General features: G+C 47.9%; 2 protein-coding genes and 1 non-coding gene across 5 annotated transcripts; all 3 read right to left on the bottom strand.

Moving 5' to 3' along the window:
- Positions 1–736: 736 nt before the first annotated feature.
- On the bottom strand, positions 737–19542 carry KAT14 (lysine acetyltransferase 14). 2 transcript variants are annotated; one of them, XM_048299291.1, is made up of 10 exons: positions 19031–19542; positions 17213–17331; positions 13935–14056; positions 12095–12276; positions 11156–11572; positions 9701–10272; positions 9053–9189; positions 8367–8542; positions 5059–5249; positions 737–2551 (listed from the first exon to the last, which is right to left on the bottom strand). In XM_048299291.1, the coding sequence occupies exons 1-10, from the start codon at positions 19284–19286 to the stop codon at positions 2378–2380; spliced, it is 2346 nt and encodes a 781-aa protein (XP_048155248.1). In that variant the 5' UTR covers positions 19287–19542; the 3' UTR covers positions 737–2377. The 2 variants fall into 2 exon arrangements, with proteins under 2 accessions (XP_048155248.1, XP_048155247.1); XM_048299290.1 differs by having other exon boundaries at positions 11156–11575; positions 19031–19541.
- On the bottom strand, positions 5400–5564 carry LOC125324257. Its single transcript, XR_007202896.1, has one exon. It is a non-coding gene; the product is annotated as a U1 spliceosomal RNA (small nuclear RNA).
- LOC125323932 (protein PET117 homolog, mitochondrial) lies at positions 19506–23261 on the bottom strand. Of its 2 annotated transcripts, XM_048299298.1 has the most exons (3): positions 23120–23261; positions 22615–22682; positions 19618–19703 (listed from the first exon to the last, which is right to left on the bottom strand). In XM_048299298.1, the coding sequence occupies exons 1-3, from the start codon at positions 23213–23215 to the stop codon at positions 19634–19636; spliced, it is 234 nt and encodes a 77-aa protein (XP_048155255.1). In that variant the 5' UTR covers positions 23216–23261; the 3' UTR covers positions 19618–19633. The 2 variants fall into 2 exon arrangements, with proteins under 2 accessions (XP_048155254.1, XP_048155255.1); XM_048299297.1 differs by lacking the exon at positions 22615–22682 and having other exon boundaries at positions 19506–19703.
- Between the last annotated feature and the right edge of the window lie 3922 nt (positions 23262–27183).

The following is a 27183-nucleotide window of genomic DNA, read 5'->3' as shown; positions in this document are numbered from 1 at the left end:
CTCAGTGTGTCTGCTTGCTTCGCCGTGGGCCTTGGAAGAGCCTCACTCCTCGCAAAGCCACGGCCATTCAAGCAGTGGCCCTAAGCTGCTAAGCTTAAGAGACATTTACACTTCAGCATTATGGGCTGGAAATGTTCTCTTGAGAGAAAGCTGGGATAGAAGAGGTAGAGCTGTTAACTGGCTGATTGTCCCGGAGCTACGGGCAAATTAGCAAGAAACAAGCAAAACAGGAATACTCATATCCACCCTCTATATGCTTTGCCGAGCTCATTTTTACCAGTCCTCCTGAAGAAGGAAAACAGCTGAGATGCAAGGGCTCAAAGGCATTTAATCACTTCACTGCCTTTAAGGATCTGGGGTTAAATGAAGGACCTGGATAAAACAAGCTGTCTGCAGCACAGCTGCTATAACACCATCTTCACTTGGCAGTCTCCGAGGAACAAAGGCACAGAGCAAGATGGTTCTCAAAATCTTCACGGTCACCTTTGAGAACACAATGCAGAACTGGTCATCTTCTTCGGACTATTTCGTATCTCCTAATTCTGTCTGGAAAGCAGGAGCCTGCTAAGGCCTGCATGTGTGTGGCTTCTGTGGGGATGGCCAGTAGGGAAATGAGGAACTTCTTGCCTTGGTCAGCTGCCCACACACATCCTCTAAAGGCCGTACTGGAGTTTGCTAGATTCCAATGAAATAAGATGATGGAGAGACACCTTAACAAACAGTATGACTACAGGCAGGCTTTTCCAAGGGAAGGGCTTTAATTCCATTCATAAAGACATATATTTCTTTTCTTTCAAAGTCCAGCTAACTCATAACATTAAGAACACTGAAAATTTTCACGTAGTCATGAAACAGGCAGAAATGTGCACGGATGTTCAGGCACACAACCCTTGGCTGGGCTGGTTTCCCCTCCCACTACCACTGGTTTTGTGTTGGCGATTATGTACGTTCACTACACAAAAACGTATTTTGTGTCCCTTTCTCTTCTGTTACCAAAATGAAGACTCCACTAAGGCAACTACTGCTACAGTCAGGCAGCCAACAGGTACACACAGTAGATTAAGGACAAAGAAGTCACATTTGGTGTGTAGCTCTCTGTGGGCTTGATGTGAAAGGACCATCCAGTGGATGAGCCGTAGTTAAAATGCACAGACTGACCTTTGGTTAGTGCAGCTTTCTGTGCATCTGCACTGAAAGTCAGGGAGGGAGAGAAGATGCTACACAGTGAAAAAGGACAAGAGCCACTACCAGAGAAACCCTTTGGGGTTGTATTTTTTAATTCTTGGGTATTTCTATTTATTCTTTGCTCTCCTCTTTACTGATACTTAAGAGCCTTCCAAGAACTGGATCTGGCCCACCTCTGCCCTTTCCTCCCTCCAGGCTGCAAGCAGATTGCTTCTACAAATCAGAGCCTGCATTTGAAACATCCCCACTGACTTTTGCTCTGGGTTTCTTCCAGCCAGAGCACCTGTAGCAGGAGGAGGTAGGTGCTGGAGCCTGTGAGGCTGCTCTGTGGTTAGAGGTGTGCCCAAAGGGCTGATCTGTAGACCAACAACTGGCAGTGAGGTGGAAAGATTCCAAAGAGCTGATTTGGCAGCTGTGGTGCCCTGCCTTGCCTAGACACAAACCCACCTGACACCGTTCCTGGACACAAAACACTGCGCGTTACGAGAACTCCACACTGAGCACAGGGCAAGGAGGGGAAGGGAAGGCAGCAGGGAAGGAGCAAAACAAAGGTGTCTCCTCTGAGCCTTGTACTTGGGATCACAGGAATCCACACACTCTTCAGTACTGCTGAAACGTGGTTCCAGGACTACTGATACGGCATGTGTAGAACTTTCCTAAAGTCAACATCCAGCTACAGGCACCAATATCTTACTTCCCTTCAAAGACTCAAGACACAGTTCCTAACAAAGCAATCAAACCACAGAAACACGGAACGGTTTAAGTTTAGGTGTTCATTTTTGCTCATAAACAGAGACAAAAATCCTGCAACATTTTTTGGACAGGTTTCAAAACTTGAAATCCATGGTGCCCCTCTGAAGTGAGAAACATTTTTTTGTATGGTATTTTTGTTTGTTTGCTAATGAGGCTCTCCAAACTAACAGTGGCAGGAAAATTCCCCATAAGCAATTTTCCAGTGGTTTCAGTGTATCCCAGTTGGCATTTCCAGGCCTCTCCCCTTGGAGCATAGGAATCAATCCTCTTGGATTGCATTTTGCACACACAACATCACACTGTTGACATCCAAAGTCCTAGGGATAAACACACCAGCATGTTCCAGCTCTCTTGTGGCAGCCAACATCCTCCACCGAAAGCTGGGCGAGTTTTTTCAATGGATTGGGCTTTTCCCAGCTCCCCAGACACCGCCGGCAGCTCAGCGCCGCAGCCTGAGGAAGAAGGCGTGCTTGCACTCCTTGCTGTCCAAGGGGTAATACTTGTCATAAAAATCCAAAATGTACTCCTCGGTCTTAAATCCAAACTTCTGGTAGAGCAGCATAGCAGGGTTGCTTGCAGAGACGTGAAGGGTGACGTCCTTGCCCATGCAGGTCTGCCAAGGGAGGGGGGGAGGAAAAAAGAGATATCACTGCAAGAGAACGAGACACCCTCTGGGGGAATGCGGAGGTGAGGAGATTCATCAGCTCCAGGATCCAAGGTACTGAGGAAATGTGAGAAAAGTCACAGGCCCCAACACAGGAGTTACCACACATAGCAACAGCAAAGGGAACGCTGCTGCTGCTCCTCCAAGCCTTTGTTTCTGGGAAACGTGGATTCTCTGACAATGAAAGTAGGTTTGGGATTATAATTTGTCATCTTTCCATTGTCAATTACTAAAGTAATTGTTAATTAAAAATAATCTTGGTGTACAGCACTGATCTCAAATACAATGGCCTGAAGAAAAGACAAAACATGCCAGAGGATCAGGCTCTGCACTCCTCCCTGTCAGCAAACAGAGCTGAGCTCTCTGGGACCGCCCGAGCACCTCTGTGCTGTCATGCTGGAATTCCTGCCTATCCCACCCAGCTCCTCTCCCATCCTTCAGGGCACAGCACTCACCTCCCGAGAAGGCAGGAAATTCAGTTCAGACAGCAAATTAATAGCATGGTTGAAGTTACCTTGAAGATCCTAAATTATTCTAACCAGCAACACTCTGATAAAGATGCTGAAATAATTTATTTTCTGCTTTCATCAAGTGTTTTAATAGCATTCCATGTATATTGAGTATATCGTAACTCTAAGTGGGAACAGTAATACCCTCTAGGAACTCTCCAAGACAGAACATTCAAGAGGAAAATTCTCAGAGGGATTTAAGGAGGAAAAGAAAAAAAGACATAATTGGAAGCTGTTTTGGGGGAAAGAAAATTGGAAGGAGATCATTAAGAAAATGCAGTTTGGTCCTCCGGGCCAGATGCGTGAGAGGGTAAATTCTGACAGCAAACCAGCCACCACCATTTGCATCAAAACATTTTCCTGTTAAATTATGCTGTTCCCAAGAATTCAGCCCCAGACTCAGCACACTGATCCCAAAGTTAGCGACCTACCCTTAATCCAAACAGTGCATCAAAGCGTCTCAGGCTCCACAGAGGAGACCCAAAGCCCAAGCAGGCTGCAAAGCAGCACCTACAGCCTGGAGACTGAGGAACAGAAGGTCACAACCACCGTTCACAGGACTAAACCCCTTCTACCACTGTCAGAGAGTCAGCAACAGCAAAATAAGTAAAATGTGAGCCAAAGCTACAGTGCTGATCTCTCATTGCTAGCACGTCTAATCAGCCTCAAATCTCTCAAATGCGCTTGGCTTTCCTCAGTGAAATTTCATGCTACTCTACCTGCAAGCAGGATTAGGTTAATTGATGGGATACATCCTACAAAAAGGTGTGAGGATTTTCCAGGTCTGACTTGCCAACTCCAGCATCCCCGTTCTGCTGGAGAGAGAAGTCTCTGGGAGTCCACCTGCTGGATCCCTGCAAACCTTGGCGCCTGTTCCCACTGGGTGTTGACATCTCACATCAACAGAATGAGCTGAGGGCAATTTCCTTCAACACTTCACACAGAGCTGCCTGGGAAATGCAAGGGGTGAGTTTAAAGAATATTGATTAGAGGCCTGTGTCAACACTGCACAGAGCTGTGCAGGTAGCAGTTACCCTCGGGCAGCCCAGGAACGGAAAGTGCTTTTCCGAAGCATGGATCACTTTCCCCAAGGTTCTGCCAGCACTCCCTACCTTGCTTCAGCCAAATAAGTAAGAGGAAAAAACAGTTTCAATGGTGAGTTTTTGTTAGTGCAGCCCATCTTGACTACAGCAAATTAAGCAATGTTTCCCATTGGCAGCTCTGCCAAGAGAGTTCAGGGAGTGGCAAAACTGTGGTCCTAAAGAGACAGAGTTGGGCTCTGTAAAGGACATATATCTCCATCCTTACTTAAGCTGCCTTTCCTGCAATTTAGTTCAAGAAAGTCAATGGAATGAAGGCCACTTTAATAACAGTATTCATTCAGAGATTTAATGAAGTTTAACTCCTTTAATACCACCTGTTTAGTGAGCTGAGATTGATTTTCCCAAGTGTTCCTGTGGAACAAGGCCCAGTACAAGCCAGTTTAAACAATGAGGTTGCAAACAGGTTCTCTTTATCATTAACTCAGCTGTATTTGAACCAGAGTATAAAAGTGAAAGTTTTGATTGAGATCAGTAAGTGATTTAATGCATGGAATAAACCTCCAGGAGTAGCCAAGCAAGCAGCAATAATTCTAACTGACCCTCCCCAGTCTTACCTCATTCTCTCCTTTAAACCCCCCATTTACAGTATTCCTTTTACACAACTATTGACCACTGAAGAACACAGAGTTAATCCCAAGACAGCTGAAGTGTGCAGCATCCCACTGATTCTGAGGACACAACCAGGATGGTTGTTTTCCTAATACATTTTAACTTCCAAAGTAGAAGCTACTTCCTCCCATAAACATTCACACAAAGTGTTCCTGCTCTCTAGTATCTGCATGTGTGCACACAAGGAAGAAGGCAGAGCTGGTTCTTTGGCAAATTCACGGGATGATTTCATTACCTGGATAAGATGGTAAATCATGAAGGTTGCAATCCCAGCTCTTCTCCACTCAGGGTGCACCAACAGAAAAGATATGTAAGCTTCGTTGTACTTCACATCTGGCACCATAAAGCCAAAGGCAATGATAACTTTCTTGTAAAGGACGACAACGCTGAAGTCTGGATACTGCAGGCACTCTGACAAATCAATTCCTATGGAGAAAGAGAGAAACAGCAGTTGGAAGCATTGCAAACAAAAGTGTCAGGGAAATCCAGGGGCTTAAGGCTTTTTAGAAATAATCCCTTCTTTTTACCTTTATTTCAAATCTCTGATAGCAAGAGATTACAGAATCATAGAATAGTCCAAGGCCCCTGCTAGAGCAGTCCTCTGTTACTACAAATTTATGCAGTCAAATTTCCCACATTTTGGGAAATCCCAGGTATCAGGACACCCAGAGTGCAGGGGATGAACCCTGCCTTGGGAAAACCAGCTGCCTGATCCTGGTGTCTCCCCTGCCAGGTAAGTATGCAAGGGGAAAGGAGATGATACAACAAAACAGCCAAAACAAGATCTGCTTACTTAGCAGGGAAGCTTGCATGGAAAAACTGGCAAAGCTGATTTCCTTTCAAATGACTCAAGGAGGAAACTGAAACTCAACTCTCTTCAGAAGCAGCACACATGAAACTGGACTTTAGCTTTGGTAGCATTACCTGCCTATGGTTCCTATCTTTTTTCTCCACCTTGCCTGGAGCTCTTACTGCTGTCTCTTGTGCACATTCAGCTGGTTGTGGAGCTGCACTGTGAACCTGACCACAGCTTCCAACGCTATCAAAACACTTGCTTTTAGCATGCAACTTCTCTAATCTGGGGCACAAAATAGCCTCTCAGGCAGTGGTGCTTCTGAGAGTCAGAGGCTGGACACAAAAAGAGGCTGGGAGTTTATTACTTTGCCTCATCACCCTGCTGCAGCAGTCCTAGAGCACCCCCACAGCATGTCAGCACCAAGCAGTGCAGTTCGAGGCACTGACTGCCTGGCAATTTGTGTGGACAGACCCCAATGAGATGCAAGACACGGAGGAGGTGTGCCAGAAACACTTGCTTCAGCCTCAAGTTGGCAGCTGCAATATATTTGGAACACGGGGTAATGAAATAGCAGAGTGTGTTTTCCAGTAATCACTCCTGATGAGATGCAAGACTTCACAAGGCACCAGGCAGGAAAGAAGTGGGTGAGTTATTTTCTTGCTGGAGAGTCGGTTGGGTGGAGCAAGGCGTGGGAGGAATCGACTGGCAATAGGGAGCAGTGTTAATTAAGCCAGGCTGCTGCTGCCTGCGGAGTGCCTTGCAGCGTGCCTGGACAGGAGCACTCATTGCCCCGGGCACTCTGCAGTGGCACAGTTTTTCCTGTAGGAAGATGCTTAGCTCAGGATGGTTCACCCCCAGAGACGATTCCCGCTAGGAAGAGGTTTCCTGCTAGGGCACCAAGGCACAAGGCACTGTGAGGAACAACACCAGGGAATCTCTCTTCCATCAGTCGTTTGCAGTCACTACCTGCAAACGTGGTTCTGCCTTGGGAGAGGCAAGAACAGCTCTGAAAGGAAGGATTTGGAGGGACAGAAGAACTGAGTGCTGGTTTAATGATGCTCGCCCAGCTACATATCCCTGCCCACCACCCCCAAGCTGTACCAGCATCTTTGCATCCAGTCTTTACCTCCCAAAGCATCACCTCCTCACTTCCCTCTCCTAAAACCAAGGTGCAATAATCATATCCCAGCCTCGGAAATTTTTCACCATGAAAAAGATTTGGATTCCTGTTTAGAGACTGATGGGAGTGTCAGCTTTCTGACTTAATGATGAACAGTTCACAGTTGGGTGTAACACACCCATGGCTCCTTGTGTTAAATAAAACAGGGTGAGTCCTGAAGAACTTAATGAAGGTGCAACCCAACTTGGCCAGAACTTCAAATGCATTATCAGGAGAGGAGAGACTATGACAAAGCGGTTCAGCCTCTGCTGGGATTGCAAGTGTCTCTCACGAGCTCTAAAACAGCTTGTGAAAGGAAAGGTGTGCCAGGTTATTTCCCCCCACACTGTACAATTTGCATAATGAGTAGCACAAAGAGCTCCCATCCTGACTGCAGCATATGGGCACTGCTGAACTACAACCCTGCTGAATCACTATCTGCAAATCAAAACACAAACAGTTACCTGGAGTAAAGGTGTGTACTGTTTGTACTGGGCTTTTCTAAATTAGTCTGCTGCATTGTTTGCTGATCAGAAGCTGATACATGAACCAGATGAACATCCCTATTATTATTTCAGAAGAACTACAGACTGCAGCCTCGTAACTGCCCCTAGAAAGGGCAGCCACTGTCCCCAAAGAGCCTGCAGTTCCAGAAATGACACAGAAAAATTCAAACCTAATCTTTTCCATACCTTGTAAATACTGAGGCCAGGATTGAGGAGACAAAAGGACATCGCAGCAGAGCCTGCAGTTGTAAGAGCAATTCATAGAATGACAGAATGGGCTGAGTTGGAAGGGACCCTCAAGGATTATCGAGTCCAGCTCCTGGCCCTGCACAGGACAGCCCCAAGAGTCACACCATGTGCCTGAGAGCGTTGTCCAAACTCACGTTGGGCTGGCTTGGTGCTGTGACCACTTCCCTGGGGAACCTGTTCCAGTGCCCAGCCACCCTCTGGGTGAAAAACCTCTTCCTGATATCCAACCTAAACCTTCCCTGACGCAGCTTCAGAGCTGTTCTCTTGGGTCTGTGGAGTCCTGTCACCACAGAGAAGAGACCAGTGCCTGCCTCTCTGGCTTCCCCTCCTGAGGAAGCTGTAGGACATGATGAGGTCTCCCCTCAGTCTCCTCTCCTCCAGGCTGAACAGACCAAGTGACCTCAGCCACTCCTCATACGAGTTCCCAACTTTGACTCCAAGATATCCAGCTTATGGCTGCTAGGAAGAAACCCTCTCACAAAGGTATTGAGCAGTAATCTCTGGTATAAAACTGTTTCTTTCAACCCCTGATTCTGCGAAACATTTCACTGGATGCTTAAGTTTAGTTAACTACTAAACTACCAGACTACTCCTATTGGCACCTATTTTTGTAAGTACTGTGCTAATTAGGGCCTAATTGCCCAGTTCCACATGATCTCAAGAGACAAGGGCACCAAACCCACATCTCCACCTCAAATGCATTCCTGTGACATCAGATAATGGGTTCTAAGAACCAGCCAGACACCAACTGAAGAAAAATTTGGCCCAAGAACATTTTTGTTCTGAATAAAACCACTTCCTTCTTAGGAACCCAAGCACTGGAGGAATCTTACCAGGCCAGAAGAATTCGTGGCACATGGAGTTTATAGTGGGGATGTGATTAGGGCGAACGTAGCAGTAATCAATGGGTGCTTCTGGCTCAGCCTTCCAGTTGAGATCATTCCTGTGTGGATTTGCCCGGATTTCTGCCAGCAGCCTGAGTTTTGGGGGCTTTGTCTCATAGTCACGTCTGCCAGGAACGTGAAAAGGAAACACAAAAAGCAAGTGAGCAACAAGAACTGCCACTGCAGCTAAATAGGTACTGCCCATAAAATATTTTCTGACATGCTCAACTTAAGAAAAAAAAAAAAAAAAGAACAGTCTTCCATTCATGTGGGAAAACAGCCCCCAGCTCAGCAAAAACACCCTTGTGCCAGAGGCCAGGACACTTTCCGGACCCACATGTCCAGCCAGTCTCTCCTTACAGCATGAGCAAGGAAATCACAGTTCTGACCCAAAAGAGGTGCAACTTGCATTGAATGGCTACAGCAACGCCCTCTCTGCCCTTGCCCCCTCTTGGAGATTCCCCTTCCCAATGCAATCCGTTTCACTACTCAGCTAAGCCAAACACTATCCCTTCAGGGTTACCATGGTGCACTGGGTTGTACTTTGAGGAGGAGTGAGGAGCACTGCCCAAGAAAGGTGTCCTCTCCGTGGGCTGGCGGTGCACAAGCCAAGAGCAAGCTCAGACCCTCTGTACCTGATGTAGGGTTTAAGGACACGGGAGGTGTAAGGGCTGACAATACTGTGGTCTGTCAGCAGGTCTTCTGAGCCTACCAGGCGATACAGAAACTTGGTTGTCTGCTGGCGATATCCCTTCGTGGCCGGCAGCATTGTCTGGATGCACAGAAAAATGCAGAACAATGGCAGGAAGATCAGTCAGTGATTTAACAAGGGAATTGTATGGAGGGAGAGTAAGGGCCTTTCAATATGACAGGATGGACTGGACCATGATGGTCCCACTTCTGTACCCTGCCGTGCACTCCCAAATTTGGTGCCCAAACCTAGAAGTGCTGCAAGTCATCTTCCTCCTACACACACGAAAGAGCACCTGCCTGTTTGGGTACATCCAGGCCTCCACCATCAGCATTTGGGCAGGGCTGGAGTACAAATACATCGACATTTGTGGTGCTGACACTGATAGACAGCAGTGCTGCACCAGCATGTCCCAGGAACAAAGAGACTCAGGAGAGCATTGGTGGGGACACAGCCCCAAGCCAAAATGAGTCTTGTTCACATAATCCTTTTCACTTTAGGAGTCAGATACCCTCAATGTGACACTGCTGTATACAGAAAAAGCTTTAAAATAACCTGCGTCAAATGCTAACTTAGATTTGGGAACACCCACCTGGTATCTGTCCAAGATCCTGAAGTCCTGGCTAGTAGTTCTGTATGTTGCTTGCCCTACTGGGGACCTGGAGACACCGCCTTCTTTCGCTCCATAAATCCCATCAACCAGGAGCAGTGCAGCATTCACAACCTGGTCCAAGTCAAAGAGCGGGAGTCCTCTTTCCCTCTTGGCCTGCCTGACCAGCAGCTTGCGCCTCAGCCTCCGGGCCTCTGGGGTCATGCTCAGAGCATTGGGACAGGCTTCCAGTCTCTTCAGCAGCAGCTTTTCCTCATAGATGCTAACTGAGGTGTGCTTGGGAACTCTGGGTTTAGCATCCTTCTCCAGCTGTGGCTTCCCCTTGTCTCGTCCTCTCACCTGCAAGGGTGTGTTTGACTCCTCAGGATCTTCACTGTCGCCTTCCATCCGTTCTGTTTTTTCTTCCTCACTCTCCACCTCTTGCTTGATCTGCTCAGCTGTCTTCACTTTTTTTCTGCTTGCTATCATGGTGCTAGCACCAGCTGTCCCACTGGGAGGGGGCACATACTCTATTCCTGGGTCTATGACTCCATCTCCTTCCATCTCCTCATCATCTGTAGAACAGATCAAAATAATCCAGGGGAAAAAAATAATTTAAACATCAAAGCCCCATTTCAAAAATGGTTGTCACAGCATTTTTCTGCTACAGAAAAATAATGTGGGTTTACCCAACACACCTCATTTTCTGTGTACTCCTGGATCTCCTGATTTTGGACAGGAGATGCTGTAAAGAGTTCCATTTCAGGACAGAGAATCAATCCTGCTCCTAAAGTGTCTTGCAGTTAAGTGTCTGGAAACAGAGCCCCTCCTGAGCTGCAAGCTCATGTTCTTTGAGGAGCGTTAAGCTGCTGAAAATTCCCAAAGACTGGGGATCAAAAGCTCAAGCTGGTGAGCTGTATCTTCAGCTAGCATACCCAGGAGAGGTTCTGTCCTCTACAGAACCTCACTATTCTTCCTGTCACCCAGAAGTCTGGCTTCTTAAGGAACTAACAGCATTCAGCCTGCATCACTGCTTTGCAATCTTGCTGAAATTTAGCATCCATTAATCAGCACGTTCAAACTTATAAAATACTGGGACATTACCATGGGAATAAAATTTCTCCCATGAAAAACATTTGAGACAAAACTAGAGTTGCTATCTAACAGGGTAATCTGTGTTGCAGTGAAATGCTTATGCTGAGTTGTCCAGCAGTTGCTGTGTGAAATCTACCCACTGTTTATTCAGGATCCCTCAAAAAAGGGTAATGGGGGTTTCTTCTGGCCTTAGAAGCTGGTGATACAACTGTGGAAAACCAGTCACACTCAATTAAGACAACAGAATACTGCCAGCTACTTTCCATCTCATTTTGAAAGGATCCTGCAGCTCGCTGGGAGCTTCTTTCTGTAACATCTTCCTAGAAAACTACACCACTAAACGAAACCCATGGTGGCTCTTACCATGGAACAGTGCCTGTGGTGGCATGACATCCGGGATGAGATCAGCTTCCGAGAGCAGGCTGGGAGTGGCTGAGTGTGAGGCGGGAGTGCCGGGAGCAGAGAAGTCCAGGGATGGGGATGGAGAGGGGCTGGTCAGAGGCGTGCGGTCGGATGAGCTCAGGGAGGAGAAGTCGATGACCTCTCCTTTCTCCAGGACGATATCGGGCCGGCGGCAGCGGCTGCTGAACTTCACGGGAGTGGAGGAAGTGCTCCGGTCCAGGAACCCGGCCGCCTCCTTCTGGGCTCTCCGAATGTCCTTGGCTTCCTGAGTGCGAGACCTCTTCTCCTTCAGCTCCATGGCTGACTCCACTGGATTGCGGCTCACCCGCTTCCGAAGGCCTTCCACGGTAATGATGGGATCCAGGGGCGGCTTGGAAGCTGCTAAAGAAGGAGTTTGCTTATTCTGACAGATGCTGAGCTCCTGCAGTCACTGGATAAACACTACACAGTCAAAAACACGCTGCCTACAAAGATGGGTTTCCACAAGAAATTCACTCTGGGACATGTAGCATTAAGCCAATGTATGACTAAAGCCTCATTAAAGCCCACATTTTATTCCTCTACAAAGAGGAGAATTTGCATCTAGTGACAAAAGATAAAAGACAATCCCCAGGGTAAAGAAAAGTGGAGAAATTGTGGATTTCAGCTAAAAAACCCCAACCCAAACCACTCTGCACAAGCCTCAAAACCCTTTAAATCAGCACAATGCAAAAAGGTAATAAAATAGAACAGGCTTCTTACACTACAGTACACGCATCAGAGTTCTCTTCAGTCAACCATTACAGCAGAACAAACCAAGGAACTGTCCATGCACACAACACATGGTTTTAACTGAACTTTCCTCACATCTCCCAGCTCTGGCCCAGCAAGGAATCTACACATTACCGGGGAAAGAGTTACCTTTTGCCTTCAGTGCAGATGCTGACAGCTTCTCTCCTTCAGGTTTCAGCGTTGGGGGCTTGTTATGAACCAGTTTCCACCATCCCGGTTCTCCAAATTCCTGTGCCCCTGAGCGAAAAAACAAGGGGCTCCCTACAGAGAGACAGCCAGCAACTGTGCTCCACCATGTTGAGGTCTTTTTCCTGTGGTGGAGAGAGGAAAACAAGGGTTGGGTCCCCACTCACCAGCTGTGCTTCCATCCCGGACAGAGTGTTTCTGCCACTGGCACTGACACACACACACTGAACTACTCCTGAAGCACTTTTTTGGCCCTTTGGAGACAGGGAGCTGCATTCAAGCCCTTCCTTCTGCTGGGCAGTGCACTCTTACTGGGCATCTGAGCACTTTTTGTTCCTTTAGGAACTGGTCACAGGGCCAACTAAGATGTCACTTAGGGAAGAGGTGAGAAGAAATACTGAAGAATTGCCCTTGTAGCATGTAACTGAGGTACTCCCTCAGACTCTGGAGAATCAGGTTCATGGTGCACAGCATCTCAGGATTTCTTCTTGCCCTTGCACCCCCTCACCAGCAGAAACTTCTGTACTTGCCAAGGCTTGGCTGAGTTGATGTTCACTGCTGCCCAAGTGCTGCACTTACACACCTTGGGGTACTGAACCTCAAAGGTGGGGGATCACACCCAGGTGCCTCAGCTGAAAGTCTGGAGTGCTACAGTAAATCTGGGTTAGCTGCACTTCAGTATGCCAAGGAAGAGCATTGCACGGCTTGTACCACTACACACATGGTTCAGCTGTCTCTGTTCCATCAGTGGCTTGTCCAGGCAAGTGGGAAGGCTGTGTCTGAGGCCAGGAATCACTCTGAATTTTAATCAGAGCAAGGGGTGCCCAGTTCCCAAGGCAAGTCTCAAAAGGCAGCAGCAAACCCTGGGAGGTGTTGGCTCCCTGAATGAGGGACAATGGGCCATCAGCTGCCCTCCTGTCAGGGTCCCTGTGGCTTCCAGAGAGGACAAATGCCAACATTTCTGAGAACAGAGCAAGGAGGCTCAGACAAGCACTGAAAGCAAAGCCAAAGACCAAATGTGGTTAGGAAGAAAGGCCAGATCTTACAACAGAGAAATCCGTGGGGAAGAAAAGAAGCTGTGAAGTCAATCAAATCTACAACTTCCAAGGACTGCCCAGCTCCTTCCCTGCCTCCACAGCACATGCATTAACAGGGAGGCTTGGGTTTGACAGCTTCATCATGCTCAGAAAAAATGAGCTGTTCATCTGGAAAATGAAGGCTGCCCTTTATGAGAGGGGTTCCTACTCTGACAGTGTCTTTACACACACTGAAAAACATTTCACTTGTTTAACACCTACTATGTAAAAGCCATTTCATTAAGATCCAAAACAATCTAAAAGGTGAGGCTCAGTTCTTCTTGAAGAACTTGGTCCTTGCAAGCTTTGTAGCCAAGGAACGTAGCGCTTTGCTGGACCATATTTTTGTCCCTAAAGTTTGGCAATACCAGGATTAGCTCACCCATTGTGACTGTTTAGAAAAACAGTCTTTGCAGGTTCAGATGCTGCCTAAAGGAAGATAAGAAATAATCCAAAATACATGCATTTGTATTGCTTTTGTGTGACATTCCTGGGGTTGTTTTTCCCCAGTAAGAAATGCTGATTCTTTCTCAAGTGTGACCCTCACACCTGCATTCAGATTCTCAACATTAAATCCTCCCTTTTTATCACTTGTAAGGCTCAACAGAGATGTCACCAAATTAGCCAGGATTCTTGTCCAACTGTATAACAGGTTTTGATTCCTTTGGCTCACCAACCAGACCCTCAGGGAAATATTATGTCTTTACCTGTTTCCTAGTAAGAAAGTCCAGTGTTTCTCAATAAAAGCACAAATGTCTTCTTTCCATCTGAAGTACCCCTGACGGCCCGTTCCTTCCAGAGACAAGTTGTACATTGCCAACATCACAACCTGCAACAGAAAGTGTTGGACACAAGTGAATCCTTTCTGCTTTTTCTGCTCAACAGACCCCCCACAGCTGCCACACACACAAATCTTTGCTCCTTCATAAATATCTTGTTTTTACAACATCTCATACGCAACTTCTGCAATCCATCTTCTTCCTGGTTTCATGCTGCCTGTTCTTGTCTTTCTATTGTTAGATGCACATTCTTCCAGAGATTTCTCCATCCCAGGGGAATAGCAAGCTGCCTAGTTATGCAGGTTTGTGCTGAGACACAAGAATTGTGCAGCTGTTGTGTAAATGAATTACAGTACAGCTGGGGTCTGAATGAAATGTGGAGGTAGGGAAACAGTGTTTCAAATTAAAAAAATAAGGTCAGAAGTAATCCTGCTATCCAATACATCAGAAACATTGTGACAATGGTCTTGCACACACTTCACAACTGAATTCACTCTGACCTCTTACATACCCAAACTATAGAGCAGGTTTGAAAAATATCTCACCTCTTTCAAGTAAATCCTAGGTGACCAACTGTTAATTACATTTACTTAATTAATTTTAATTAATTTATTAGAACTAAACTAAAATCAGCTAGGCTGGGATCACCTTTCAACAATCACACAGCCTTGGTTTGGCACTACTTCCAACAGGGAATTCACCCTCAGAGAAATCTGAAATGTGTTTTTCCTTAGAGAGATGGGTCTCCTCACAGTGGACCTTGGCTTTCTGGGATACATTGTCAAAGATGTCAAAATGAGGAAGTACAGACAGCTTTAATGTCCCCTTCACTCTATTTCTACCTCACAACCCCTCTTAGTTTGACAACTAGGATTTTGTGGGTTTTAAAGTCATGTGGACAGTGTCTCAGGACATCAAAAATAATTCTCTTTTCAGCTGGCTAAAGATACAGATCTGTTGAAGCCACATACTGTGAAAAAAATCCAGAAATCACTATCCCAATATTACCTGCTTCCAGTAAGTTAATTTGACCAGTTCCCTCAATTCCACTTACCCAGAAGCAGCAGCAGCAGCAGCTTTGGCTGCTGGAAGCCCAGGGAGGTGGTCACAGATTTCCTCCTCACCCATTTTCCTTTTGTCTGCCCCTTCCCCATGGCACTCTGAAGAGACTTGAGCATAGTGCCAGCAGCCTCTGCTTTCCCAGTCTGGAACTTGGTGAAACTCTGCCAGTCTGCCAGCACAGACCCCTACACCAACCTTTTCCCCTGCACTGGCCACCATGAGAAAGCAGTGCAGGAGTTACAATCCATGTTCCAAATTACCTTATATGATGAAAAGGCTGAGTGCCTTTTGAAAGGCCAACAAGGCTGATATTTTCAACAATCAGACAGCTTGTCCTCAGGACAAGTGGCCTCCTGAGCTGGTGGATGGGGACAGGGAACAGAATACCCCCCAGTAATCCAGGAGGAAGCAGCTGGTGACCTGCTGAGCCACTTGGATGCTCACAAGTCTAAGGGACTAGATAGGATCCATCCTAGGGTGCTGAGGGAGCTGGCAGAAGAGCTCACCAAGCTGCTCTCCATCATTTACCATCAGTCCTGGCTCAGCAGGGAGGCACCAGATGGCTGAAGGTTGGCCAGTGTGACACCCATCCAAAAGGGCTGGAAGGAGGATCAAGACAACTCCAGGCCTGTGAGCCTGACCTCGGTGCCTGGCAAGGTTATGGAACAGATCATCTTAAATGCCATCACTTGGCACCTACGGCATGGATTTAGAAGGGACAGCTCCTGCTTGACCAGCCTGATCTCCTTTTAAGACCAGGTGACCTGCCTGATGGATCCAGGGAAGGCTGTGGATTTTGTCTACCTGGCCTTCAGCAAAGCCTTTGACACCATCTAGAGGGGCCCGGACAGGCTGGATCCATGGGCCAAATCCAACAATAGGAGCTTTAACAAGACCAGGTCCTGCACTTTGGCCACAACAACCCCCTGCAGCACTGCAGGCTGGGGACAGAGTGGCTAGATAGCAGCCAGGCAGAGAGGGACCTGGGGGTACTGACTGATGGCAGGCTGAACAGGAGGCAGTGCATGCCCAGGTGGCCAAGAAGGCCAATGGATCAGGAATAGTGGCCAGCAGGACCAGGGCAGTGAATTATCCCCCTGTACTCAGCACTGGTGAGGCTGCACCTTGAGTGCTGTGTCCAGTTCTGGGCCCTTCAATTTAGGAAGGATGTTGAGGTGCTGGAGCACATCCAGAGAAGGGCAGCAAGGCTGGTGAAGGGTCTGGAGCACAGATCCTACAAGGAGCAGCTGAGAGAGCTGGGAGTGTTTAGCCTGAGAAGAGGAGACTCAGGGGAGACCTTATCACTCTCTACAACTGCCAGGTGGGGGTTCAGCCTCTTCTCCCAGGCAACCAGCAACAGGACAAGAGGACACATCTTAAGATGCATCAGGGGAGGTTTAGGCTGGACATTAGGAAGAAACTGTTCACAGAAAGAGTGATGGGCATTGGAGTGGGCTGCCCAGGGAGCTGGTGGAGTCACCGTCCCTGGAGGTGTTTAAGGAAAGCCTGGATGTGGCACTCAGTGCCATGGGCTGGTTAACATGGTGGTGTTGGGTCATAGGTTGGACTTGACAATCTCAAAGGTCTTTTCTGTCCTAGCTAATCCTGTGATTCTGTAACATTCCGTGAGACAGCACACCATTACTGTCCCAAAGGATGCAAACAGATGTTATTTTGATTACTCAGGTGTGCAAATGATTGAAACAGTGAATTCCAGCAAGGACTGATGCTAGTGCATAAGCAGCCAGGTTGGAGCTTTGCATTCAGGGAGCTGGCAAGCTTTCTATGTTGCCACCTCACTAATTTTACATTTTCTTATATACAAAAAAATGTTCATGCCTAGCAGCCAAATTGCATTTATTTTGCTTTTGCAAACCTGCTTGAAGACATGAACTCATGAGCAATACAAAGAGAAGAAAAAAAAAAAAAAAAAGAAAAGGAATGTGGTTTGTATGATTATCTTCCAATTTCCCTGCCAAATGTTCAAGTTCTCATGTGCAGGCAATCCTCAGCTAACTAATTTCTGAAGTTCATGCAAATTTATTACCAATACCTGATCCTCCTTTTCCAGGTAGCATACACACAACAAACAACAATTTCAGAAAGTCCCACGGTTGTTCTGCTGGCACAGATATTTCACTTACTTGTTGCCATGTTAATCTCAGACGTTCAAATTGCTCCTTCCCATCTTCTGAGCAATCAGAGCAAGTAAATCTGAAAAAGTTATCTCCTTTGAGGTAGCTGAGCTGTTCTCTCAGTTGACCTAAAATGAAAAGGCAAAAAATCAATTTTTTTTTCCTTTTATAGGAAAAGTGCTGCAAAGGCAATTTGGATTTCCTCCAAGATCACATTTGTCTGAAAAAAAGCGAGAGCCACCTGTAAACCCCCATGCAGCCAAAGTTACAGGCTCTAATTCTGTGTTTCTGCAGCAGAGGAAAAAAAAAAAAAATCACATTAATCAGGGCTTCTAAACTCACCAGGAGTTAATTTACACAATATGATAAATTGAAAAATGACATCAGGGGACAGGGAAACTGTTATGACTTAGAGTGCTTTTGAAAAGTCACATTCAAAAGCTGTTTCTCTACAAGGATGACATCTCTTTTACTGTGTAACAACACCAGATCAAGCATTTTTAACTTATGGATGCCTTGCTTCTACAGTGAATTGCAGAATTAAAGTTGCAACTGTGTCTGATGGGGGGAAAGCCCCCCACACTTGGTAGGTTAGGAGACTATCCAAATGGCAATTCAATGTACAAAAGTGATTATTTGCCTGAGCACGTTGGCAATTTTCACGTGTGACAACTGAACTCCCCAGAACCGAATGATTAGGAAAGAGCACAGTATCTCCCTTTTGCAGCTGTTTACTCTGCACATTTGTATGTGGCTACTGTTGCTTTGCAACTGGCCTTTTCTGCTCCTTGCATTTGTTCCACAGCAACTGCGAGAGGAACATATTTGTAAAATAAAACAAATTTAGTGTTACATCGAGTGCTCCTGCATGAGATAGCTCATGCCACCTTTAACTCTGCTTCATTTTTTAGTTAATACTTTTCAAGTTAGTATTTCCCTTTACTGTGTACCAATTTAATAGTCTGATGCTGGTTTCATTAAAACTAACACCCTTGAGAAGAGAGTTTTACACTATAAATTTTGGCAAATTCTAAGAAGGCAAAAAGGGCAGCTCTGGCATATCTGCAAGGCAGGTGCCACCTAAACAGTTCCTTATTTCTAACCACAAGCAAACAAACCAACAAACCCCCCAAATCAAACCAAACAAAAAGCCCCCCACAAAAACCAAAGCCAACCAGTGCAATATCTGGCTTTTGGATTTAACAGATCAGATAATCCAGGATTTAGAAAGTAAAGTTGTCTATTAAATTTCCAGCAGCATTTATCTTATGTCAGGTGTCAGAGCAGAGGCATCTAGTTCTGCAGCTTGCTCCAAACCCCCCCCCAGAGCTGGCTGCTGCAGGCTGGACATGTTTCCATGAAAGCCAGCTTAAAGTCACATTATTGGGAAAACATTAAGGTTGAGATTTAGCCATATGCTCCACAGATGTGACAAATCAACAGGAAGGAAAAAAAAAAAAAAGTAGTAACACCATCACAAAGTCCTTTTCCTTCCCAGAGCTTTACAGCAAGGGTCATTATCTTTATCTGAGTGAGCAGAGAGGTCAGGTCGCTTGGCCCAAGCCCCTAAACAGCTGCAAGAGTTGTGAGGGTGGGCACGTTTCTGAATTTTAATGTTCTCTACTAATGAAAGAAGATAGTTTAATTTCCTTACGGAGAGCACGAGCCCTGGACACACACAGAGCTCAGGGACTGAAGTGTCTAACACATACCCTGCCAAGGCAGGATGGGGTACAGCCAAAGCAGCTGTAAAACAGGAATGCAGGACAGCACAAACACCTTGCAAACACCCACCACAGCCAGGCACGACACAACTGGCAGCCTTACTTGCTGGGATCCACTTCTGGCACTTCTCACAGTAATAGGACATCTCCTCCATCCAGGATGCTTCACCCTCATCGCTGTTCAGGGAGTCCCCGCTCTGGTCATGTGATAAATCCACAGAAGCCTGGTCCTCAGACTCCACGATCAGGAGAGTCTCCCCTTCCACCTCGCCCTCCTCCAGGCCCTCGGAGGTGGAGGTCCTGGTGGCTTCATCGTCGTGCCGGCTGAGCAGCCCGCTCATGTGAACGTTGTTGGCCATCCTAGAGGGAGCCTGCAGAACAACGAGCTGTTCCTCCCCGCCTCCAGTGCATCCACAGGGGGATGTGCCACCGCCAAATCTGCACAATCCAAGTACCAATCACAGAGGAAAGGGGCTTTCGTCTGCCCTAAAGCTTTAGAGGCTGGATTATAACTTACACAAAAGTCTTTCACAGATTACCTCTGTTTGTTAAAACACCTGCAAGAAGTGAGATGCAAATGACCGCCAAACGTCTTTAATCAAACCTCTAAGGAGCCAGGCCTGTGCCTAGGACTACTGGGAACGTTTTTCCATTAGCGCCTTGTCTCTTTCTTCCACGAGCTGCTTTGTCAGAGCAATCTGCTCTTCTAACAGGCGAATGTTCTCCTTTTTCTGGTTCTGACGCTCAAGATCTCTGATAACGCCACTTCGCAGCCTCTGAAAACACAAACGACAGCGTTTATCACAGCCCGGGTGATGCTGAACGGCATCAACCCCACCCAGGCTTCACCCCTGCTGCAAGGCTGTTCCCTCTGCTGCCTTTGTCGGGTCTTTGCCACAGCAACTTCAAGTGGTTGGAATCTTCCAACATCCAATACCACTACAGCAAAAAGTGCTTAATTTGCACTCACTTCAGATGGGTGGGTTTACTACGTGACAAAGCTATTGAGCAAATAAATGCTAGGAACCTGTAATTCCCATGCCAGGCAGGATGGATGGGATCTGAAAAGTCCTGTTATCTCTGACCTAAATCTTTACCAAATCCTAATAAGCTCCTCAAAACTTTTCTGCTTGGAGGCAATTTTGTGACAAAATGGAAACTATTTTAAGAAATACTGGCATGTGTCTTTGTTTGCTTCTTTCTTTCTGCTTTCTCTCTGCTCATCTTAATCTTACAAAAATACCCACAGCCTGCTTATGCCAAACTCTTGAAAAAGCAAGGCACTTCTTCCAAAAAATCCCCTTTACCTAAATGTTCATTATAAATCATGACATGTAAATATATAACATATATAAAAATAAATACATAATGTGCAACACACACAGTAGCTTTCAACCTGGGCTGCAAGCCTTGCAATGGCTGTAAAAAGCCCTAAGAAAATCCCAGCTGCTCTTTGTTTCCTCCCTATGCTTCTTTTCCTCTTACCTAGACATTTTCACTCACATTGATACTTTGATAATCAGGTAAAAGATCAATAATTTATTCGACCCCTCTGAATGATGCCAAAATGCACCTGCAAATAATTTAACCTGAAAGCTGACCCTAAAGTCACTTGAGAGGATGTGTGTGACTATTATTTGACAAATTATCACAGGCCTTTATTCCTCACCTAGCATGCCAATAACTGCACACTTCAAATGCAAGCATTTCTCCTATCAAGATCAAAACAGAAAGGTTTTGTTTAAGAAATAACTTTATCTGGTTAAGAAAATGCACAGACGCATGTGAGCCAATAACCAAAATTCTCTCCAGAAATTAATCTAATCAAACCAGTTCCTTCCCATCAGCTTCCATCAACTGAACTCAGGCTACAGATCAGTAACCTGAAGCTGAACACAAAGGTCATAAACTTATTATTATATTACTATTAGTTAATAACAATAGAGATGTGGGGAGATACAAGGTAACTGAACAATTACACCAAGAAATGTAATCCTTTTTCCTTCACAAAACACTGCAATCTTTAAGATGGTGGATGTATTTACTTTGAAAATGCACAGTTTGCAAAAGACACCTTTACAATTTGAGTGTCACAAGTGACAAAGACTTCTGAAAACGTTCATCTTCGCACCTTTCTCTATTCTTGGAAGCTAGCCCTGCTGGTCTTCTGCAGGCATGACAAGCATGTGAGAGCTCAAATCACTTTGGGCCTGGCACATCAATTTATAACAGTCAAAAGTTTATTAATCTGCATAAAGATAAACCTGAAATAATCTCTACACCAGGACTGTAAAATATCCGCATCGTTTATTTCCACTATGTTATCTAAATAACTTGATCTGTTGAACTTGAAGCCATTACTGCCTGACTTGACCATGAAAAATTATAAAAAGAAAATCTCGGATTTGATTTATAAAACATGAGCTTTGAGCCTTGGCCCTTCTGAATATGTATGAGCCAAGGATTTAGGTCAAAAAGATCCACGATGTTTAGGTGTCCCACTGCAACACCCAAGGGTGATGTTTATCCTGCAGCACATGTTCAAAGTACAAGTGCCATTAATTGCAGCTGAAGTTCAGTTTAGCAGATATTCCTGCCAGATCCTCGGTGGCTCAAGGCAGGCACACTGACCTAGAGAGCAGCCAGCTACAAAAAATGTAAGCTTAGGGGATCTACCCAGCACATCCATTAGCTCTGGCAAGTGCAGAGCAATCACTGATTGCCACTCCAGGAGACCAACCTTCCTCTCCTTGCTCCTGCCTGTGCCATTCAGAGTGTTCTCCAACTCCTGCTCACATAAATCTGCCTCTTTCCTTACACAGACCAGTCTCCTCCTCCAAATTCCATCATTCTCAAGCACTAACAGAGACAACCTCTTGAGGGGAAGAAAACAGAATCCTCTAATTACAGAATGTGTCATAAAGCCCAGGCAACAGCCAGCTGAGCTGGGCTGTGGACTGCTGTAGTGGTTTCGTCCAAAATACTCATTACTTATTTACCTTCTGTGAGATAAGAATTAGGAGAAAGCAAAGCAGGCACAAAACTTAAAAGGGAATTTGAACTCTGGTGTTCTGTAACTTCTGACTGCTTCAGTATCATTTAAGACAGGGTTTTTCTATGTGCATTTTCTAGATTTTTTTGTATTTAAGTGGAAAAGGATCAGATGCGTGCCCTCATATCAGTAACCCCTTGGCTCATCAGCAGGGTCCAAACCAGCACACTCACTGCCCACACAGCACACCTTTACATAACCACACAGCTTTTAGTCCCAGCAGGATTTCTCTACATTAGGACTTACCATGGTCAGACCTGACATTTTTGACTGTGGGCTATCTTGCACACAGGCTGCCTGCCAGGAATTCCCTGATTTTTGTAAAAGTAGAACAGAAAACCTCCCTGTTAAATTACCACGTGGTGTTTCTGACAGCTTGCACTGTGCCTGGCCTGGCAGAACAAGAACGGAGCCAGGGCAGGGGCACGGCACAGCACAGCGCTGTCTGTCCTTCGGCAGGGTGCATTTGTGGGGCTGAGGAAAAACAGGGCACACCAGTGGGACAGCACAGCCAGACAGGGGAGAGCCCTGGGAACACTGCCAGCGTAGTGGCCTTGGCCTAGAGGCTGCAGGATTACATCCTCCCTGCATGCTGGCTGCTGGGGGGGGAGGGAAGCACCTCCACCGAGTCTCACCTGGGACTCCTCGCTGCTCTTTGCCCCTGAAGGGAAACACACAGGACAGCATTAGGGAGCTGGTGCAGCTAGAAGAGCACGGAAAGCTCTTTTAGGTGCCAAGGCAGGAAAACGTGGGGAAGGGATAGCTTGTGGAGAGAGCACCATCGGGGACAGCGCAGCCGAGGCAGCACCAGCGGGGCAGCGCTGGGCAGATGCAGTCCGGCCTCTGGGCACCGGCTCAGGCGCGGGCAGGGACAGGGAGCTGCGGGAAGGGAGGGATGGATGGACGGAATGATGGCTGGAGCAGGGACACGCGGGGCTCCGTGCGGGTCCGCAGCGCGCACGGGGCGGGGCTCGGGGCGGGCGGGGCTCGGGGCGGGCGGGGCTCGGGGGCGGGCGGGGCTCCGCGCAGAGCCCGCGGGTGGGGGCGGCGCCGGTCAGGCCGCCAGGTGAGGGGGCGGGGCCGCAGTGAGGGCCGGGGCAGGGCCCAAATCGCCGCCTCCCCCCCGCGGCCCGCACTCACCTCCAGCTCCCGGCGCTGCTGCATGTGCACGGCCGCCACGATGGCGGCGGAGAGCAGCGCGGAGACGGCCAGCGCCAGGCGGGAGCCCCGCGACATGGCCGGCGGGGCCGCGGCGGGGGAAGCGCCGGGCGGGCGGGGGCGCGGGAGAGCGTGAGGCGGCGCGCCCCGCCCCCGGCCGAGCGCCGAGCGCAGCGAGCCAGGCCGGAGCAGCCGAGCGCCGATGCGGGGCGGGGCGCGGCGCCGGGAGGCGGGATCGGGAAGCGGCTGCTGGAGCGGGCGCTGCTGGAGCGGCTCCCGCGCTCCTCGGGACCCGGGCGGGGTCCTCGCCATGCTGGGGCTGCGCACTCGCACCCTTCTGGCCAGAGACTCTGGCGTGGGGTGCTAAAAACGGGCCTCTGTTCCATCAGCGCCACCGGGGAGTGGGTGCCCAGCTGTGCCCAGCTGTGCCGGTGTCTCCCGGCGCTCCCTCTGGAGGGGCTGTTCGCTGGAGTTTCCAGCCGACGTGCGCCTGCATTTCCAGTGCGGTCGCAGCTCTGGAACACGAACAAAAGGAGGTTTCTTCTGCGTGCAAGAAACATTTCTGGTTTTGTTGAGTGAAGACCACCAGTTCTGCACTTTCCTCTCCCAGAAATCCCGAATTGCATGGGAGAAGCAGCTGGAGAAAGCTGCTCTTCAATTGTTTGGTTTCTTCTCATTGTTCCGTGTGTGGCCCCAAGGCCTCGTGTTTGCCAGTTTTTTGTGCTCCGAAGACAGAATTATTCCTCTCCCTGGGGGCTTTTCCCTGGCACCCCCTCGCTGAAGTATCTGAGCAGACAGAGGCTCAGTCCTGCTCCTGAGGAGCAGAGAACCTGTCAGCAGTCACCATCCACTGCCTTGCCACCCAAATTAGCCACCAGAGGTACACAGGAGTGACTCCTAGGAATGTATCACGCAAAAGGATGTCTGGTGGGGAGGTGGGGTTACACCACAAGGAGAAGGTCAGGGAACAACCATTCCCCATTTCCCACCGCCAGTGGGTGACAAGCTCAAGCCAAGCAGGAGAAGGTTGAACCGTGTGGGAGTGAGCTGGGGAAGTCATTGCCTCAGTCCTTCAGAAAACTACCCGTGCAATCAGAAGGGATCTGTACAAATTCCTGGAACACCCTTGATGTCTGGATGCTGGTTTTGTCTCATGAGCTCCCTAAACCACAAATGAACACCGAGGTGGGAGGTTTATTATGACAGGTGTAGGCTTATTCCTGACTCCTTCCTGTGCTTTTTTTTCTCCAAGCATCTGCCACAGCTCGCTGCCAGGCAGGATGGTGGGGCACAAGGAGTTTTAACCTCAGCACACAGTCCCTGTCTCAAAATCAGGCTTGGCTATTTCCAGATAGAGCCTAGAAGAGTTACAGAGCAGTTACTGCTGGAAGATACCTGGGTCTCATCCCCAGCCCTGTCCGCAGTGGGAGAGGAAAACCAAACACATCAGGCTGATCCCTCCTCATTGTAATCTTTTTCATCTCTCTGCTGAATGAACATGATTAAAATGAAAGGTGAAATTAGTGGGAATGATAATATTTCAATTGAGTCTAATGGTTCTGCTCACGTTGGTGTGTTTACTGTTATTAGGGTTTGTGCTTAAGTGCTTGTAGTGTGTCCAAGGCCACTGGAGTGCCAAGAACAGGGTCGAGCCAGGAGCCTGGTGGATGGGAGCCAACACAGCGCCCTTGGCACTGGGGAAGGGTGCAGCTCCCCCCAAGTGTCCCTACCCAACCCTGTCATTAATCACTGGAGGGGCTAAAATCCCCAGGCAGGGAGCATTCAGGCTGTGCTTTCACAATCTTGGCTTCTGCCCTGCTGGTTCAGGTGTTCCTGCTCTCCTCCCTACCTCCCAAGGGCTGGGCCTTGCTGAAGGGCTCAGCTCCCCTACTGTGACCATGCTCTTCTGCTTTGCCCCCTTTCCATGCTCTGGGGTGCGAGGGGATCTTTTCCAAGCCCAGATTAGCAGCTGGTCTGGTTTAAAACCTTGCAGCAGCCACAAAGCCCATTTTCCTTTCTGGGAGCCTGGCTGCAGGGGCAGGGAAGTGGTGTGGTGGAGGTGGGAGGGCAGGAGTGCCCAGAGGAGATGCTGCTGGGGAAAACCTTTTCAGCTGGTGGTGGGCAGAAGGGCAAAGTCTCATCTGTGAGAGAAGGTGAGAGAAGATTTCAGCCCAACACAAGCCTGGTGGCTGCATCCATGGGACTCCCAAACAGAGAGTGAGGCAGAGGGTGGGCTTGAGCTGAGAGAAAGGTGGATCAGGAGGGTTTCTCAGCTGGTGAAACCTTTGCTATGCCCACAGCTTTGGTGCCCTCTTTCCTGTGCCTGGTTCCTTCTTTGCTGGCCTGGGAATAGCGGCACAGCCACTTGTGGAGGTGGGGCCAAGCGCCAGGCGGGAAAGGGTTGGGTCACACCTGAAGGAAACTCTGCAAAGCTCAAGGCCATTTTTCCCCAGGCAAACAGCTCAGATCTGGATAATGATCTTGGATAACATCTGAAGTCCATCCTTAGGGGGCATTTTTACCCTGGATTTCAAAGAAAATTCAGCTTGTGCAACCTCTGTGCCTCATCCACCCTATCCCTCCCCTCCACGCTGTTTCACAGGCATTTGCCACCCTCCTTGATAAGGCTGCCCTGCAGGCCATGTCTCTCTAGGATTTCCATGTTTATTTCCCTGTTCCAGGCGTTTTGATGGATGTGGAGGAGTTCTGGCTGAGCTTTGTGTCATAGGTGGTTGCTCTGGGTAGCATCCCATGAAGAGAAGGGGTGGCAGTGTCAGCTCAACCCTATGTTAGCCACCAGAGAATCCAGAATATAGGGTGCTCAGTTGGGGCTTGCCTTAGTGGAAAAAGAAAAAGAACTGAAGCCTAAGGAAACCCCTGCAAGATAAAGAAGGAGAGGGAGAAAAGTCCAGACAGAGCCCATGTCCAGGTTCTGAACCACAGCCTTCTCCTGCTCTGTTTGTCCCATGTAATGTGAGGAATCAATCTCTCTTATCAAACTGCAAACAAACAAACAAACAAAAATAATAAAAAAATAATCCTAAAGGTTTGTGTTCACAAAGCTTTCTGGGTTTTCCCCCAGGGTTCTGGTGAGCTGCTGGCTGTCCTTCCATTTTTGCAGAGGCAGCTCTCCCTCCCTCCCAGTGGATGTGTGTGAGAGTGTGTGTGCTCACATGGGGGGACTTTGCACACACCCAGAGCTCTCCACTGGGACACAGGGGCTTGGCCACCTCAGTGGCAAAGAAGACAAAAACCCCAAAACCTGAATTCAGCCTAACCCAGGTTTCCATGTGCTCTCTGAAGCTGAGTGTGGCTGACAAGTGTGGGTGTGGGTGCCTGCACGGCTTTGCCGAGGTCTCAGGGTAGAGGCAGAGCTGAGGAGGGGAGCAGGCTGTGCCTGCTGCTGTTGGCATTGATTTTCTCCTTATGGCAGTGCTAATTATAGCAGCAAAAATAGCGAAATGCTGTGTTGTAGGCACTTTTATCTCACCGTGATACCTTTTCCGCTTCGAGAAACAGAATTATTCCCATCCCTCCGCAACAGGGATGGACCTGGCTGTGGCAGTGTGGGCACTGATGGTCCAGCTGCAGCCACCCTGCCCCTGCAGGAAACGTTTCTGTAGGATTTGCTGGCAGGGTCGTCTTTGCTGGTATTCAAAAGTGTATTATGCAGAGGAAAAAATTGTAATGTGTTATTTTTTGTGTCCCTCTTCTGTAATTCAGAGGGGTCACTGAGGGCTCCTCTGTGCACAGAAACTCTAAAAATAGTTTTAATTCATGAAATGTATGTATTAAAAATGCCTTATTTTGACCAGGTCAGCCTCCTCTCCAGGCAGGTGGAGGTGTGCCCAGCTTGGGTGAGTTTTGCTTTATGATGGGCATGAATGAAGTGAAAGCCCTTGGAACTCATCCCCTCAGCACTTGTAGAGAAAGGAGCTCCGTGAACCTGTTCTCACCAGCAATTCGGATGAATTTTGCTGCTCCTCCCGTTCAGACAAGCCCCAGGGCCCTCTTATAGTTCTTCCCAGAGAGCTGGAGGGAAGCAA

Source organism: Corvus hawaiiensis, chromosome 3 (assembly GCF_020740725.1).
Source record: "Corvus hawaiiensis isolate bCorHaw1 chromosome 3, bCorHaw1.pri.cur, whole genome shotgun sequence".
Classification (NCBI taxonomy): Eukaryota; Metazoa; Chordata; class Aves; order Passeriformes; family Corvidae; genus Corvus; species Corvus hawaiiensis.
Note: the sequence above shows the minus strand (reverse complement) of the source record. Positions and strands in the feature narration are given on the sequence as shown.

Bases quoted from the DNA above. Each gene is read 5' to 3' on its own strand.
- KAT14 (XM_048299290.1), bottom strand. From the start codon at position 19,286: ATGGCCAACAACGTTCACATGAGCGGGCTGCTCAGCCGGCACGACGAT. The intron at 17,332-19,030 runs GTAAGGCTGCCA...TTTTCATTTTAG, and splicing joins CCAGAAGTGGATCCCAGCAA to GTCAACTGAGAGAACAGCTC. The intron at 14,057-17,212 runs GTAAGTGAAATA...TTTCTGTTGCAG, and splicing joins TGAGATTAACATGGCAACAA to GTTGTGATGTTGGCAATGTA.
- LOC125323932 (XM_048299297.1), bottom strand. From the start codon at position 23,215: ATGTCGCGGGGCTCCCGCCTGGCGCTGGCCGTCTCCGCGCTGCTCTCC. The intron at 19,704-23,119 runs GTGAGTGCGGGC...TTGTGTTTTCAG, and splicing joins AGCAGCGCCGGGAGCTGGAG to AGGCTGCGAAGTGGCGTTAT.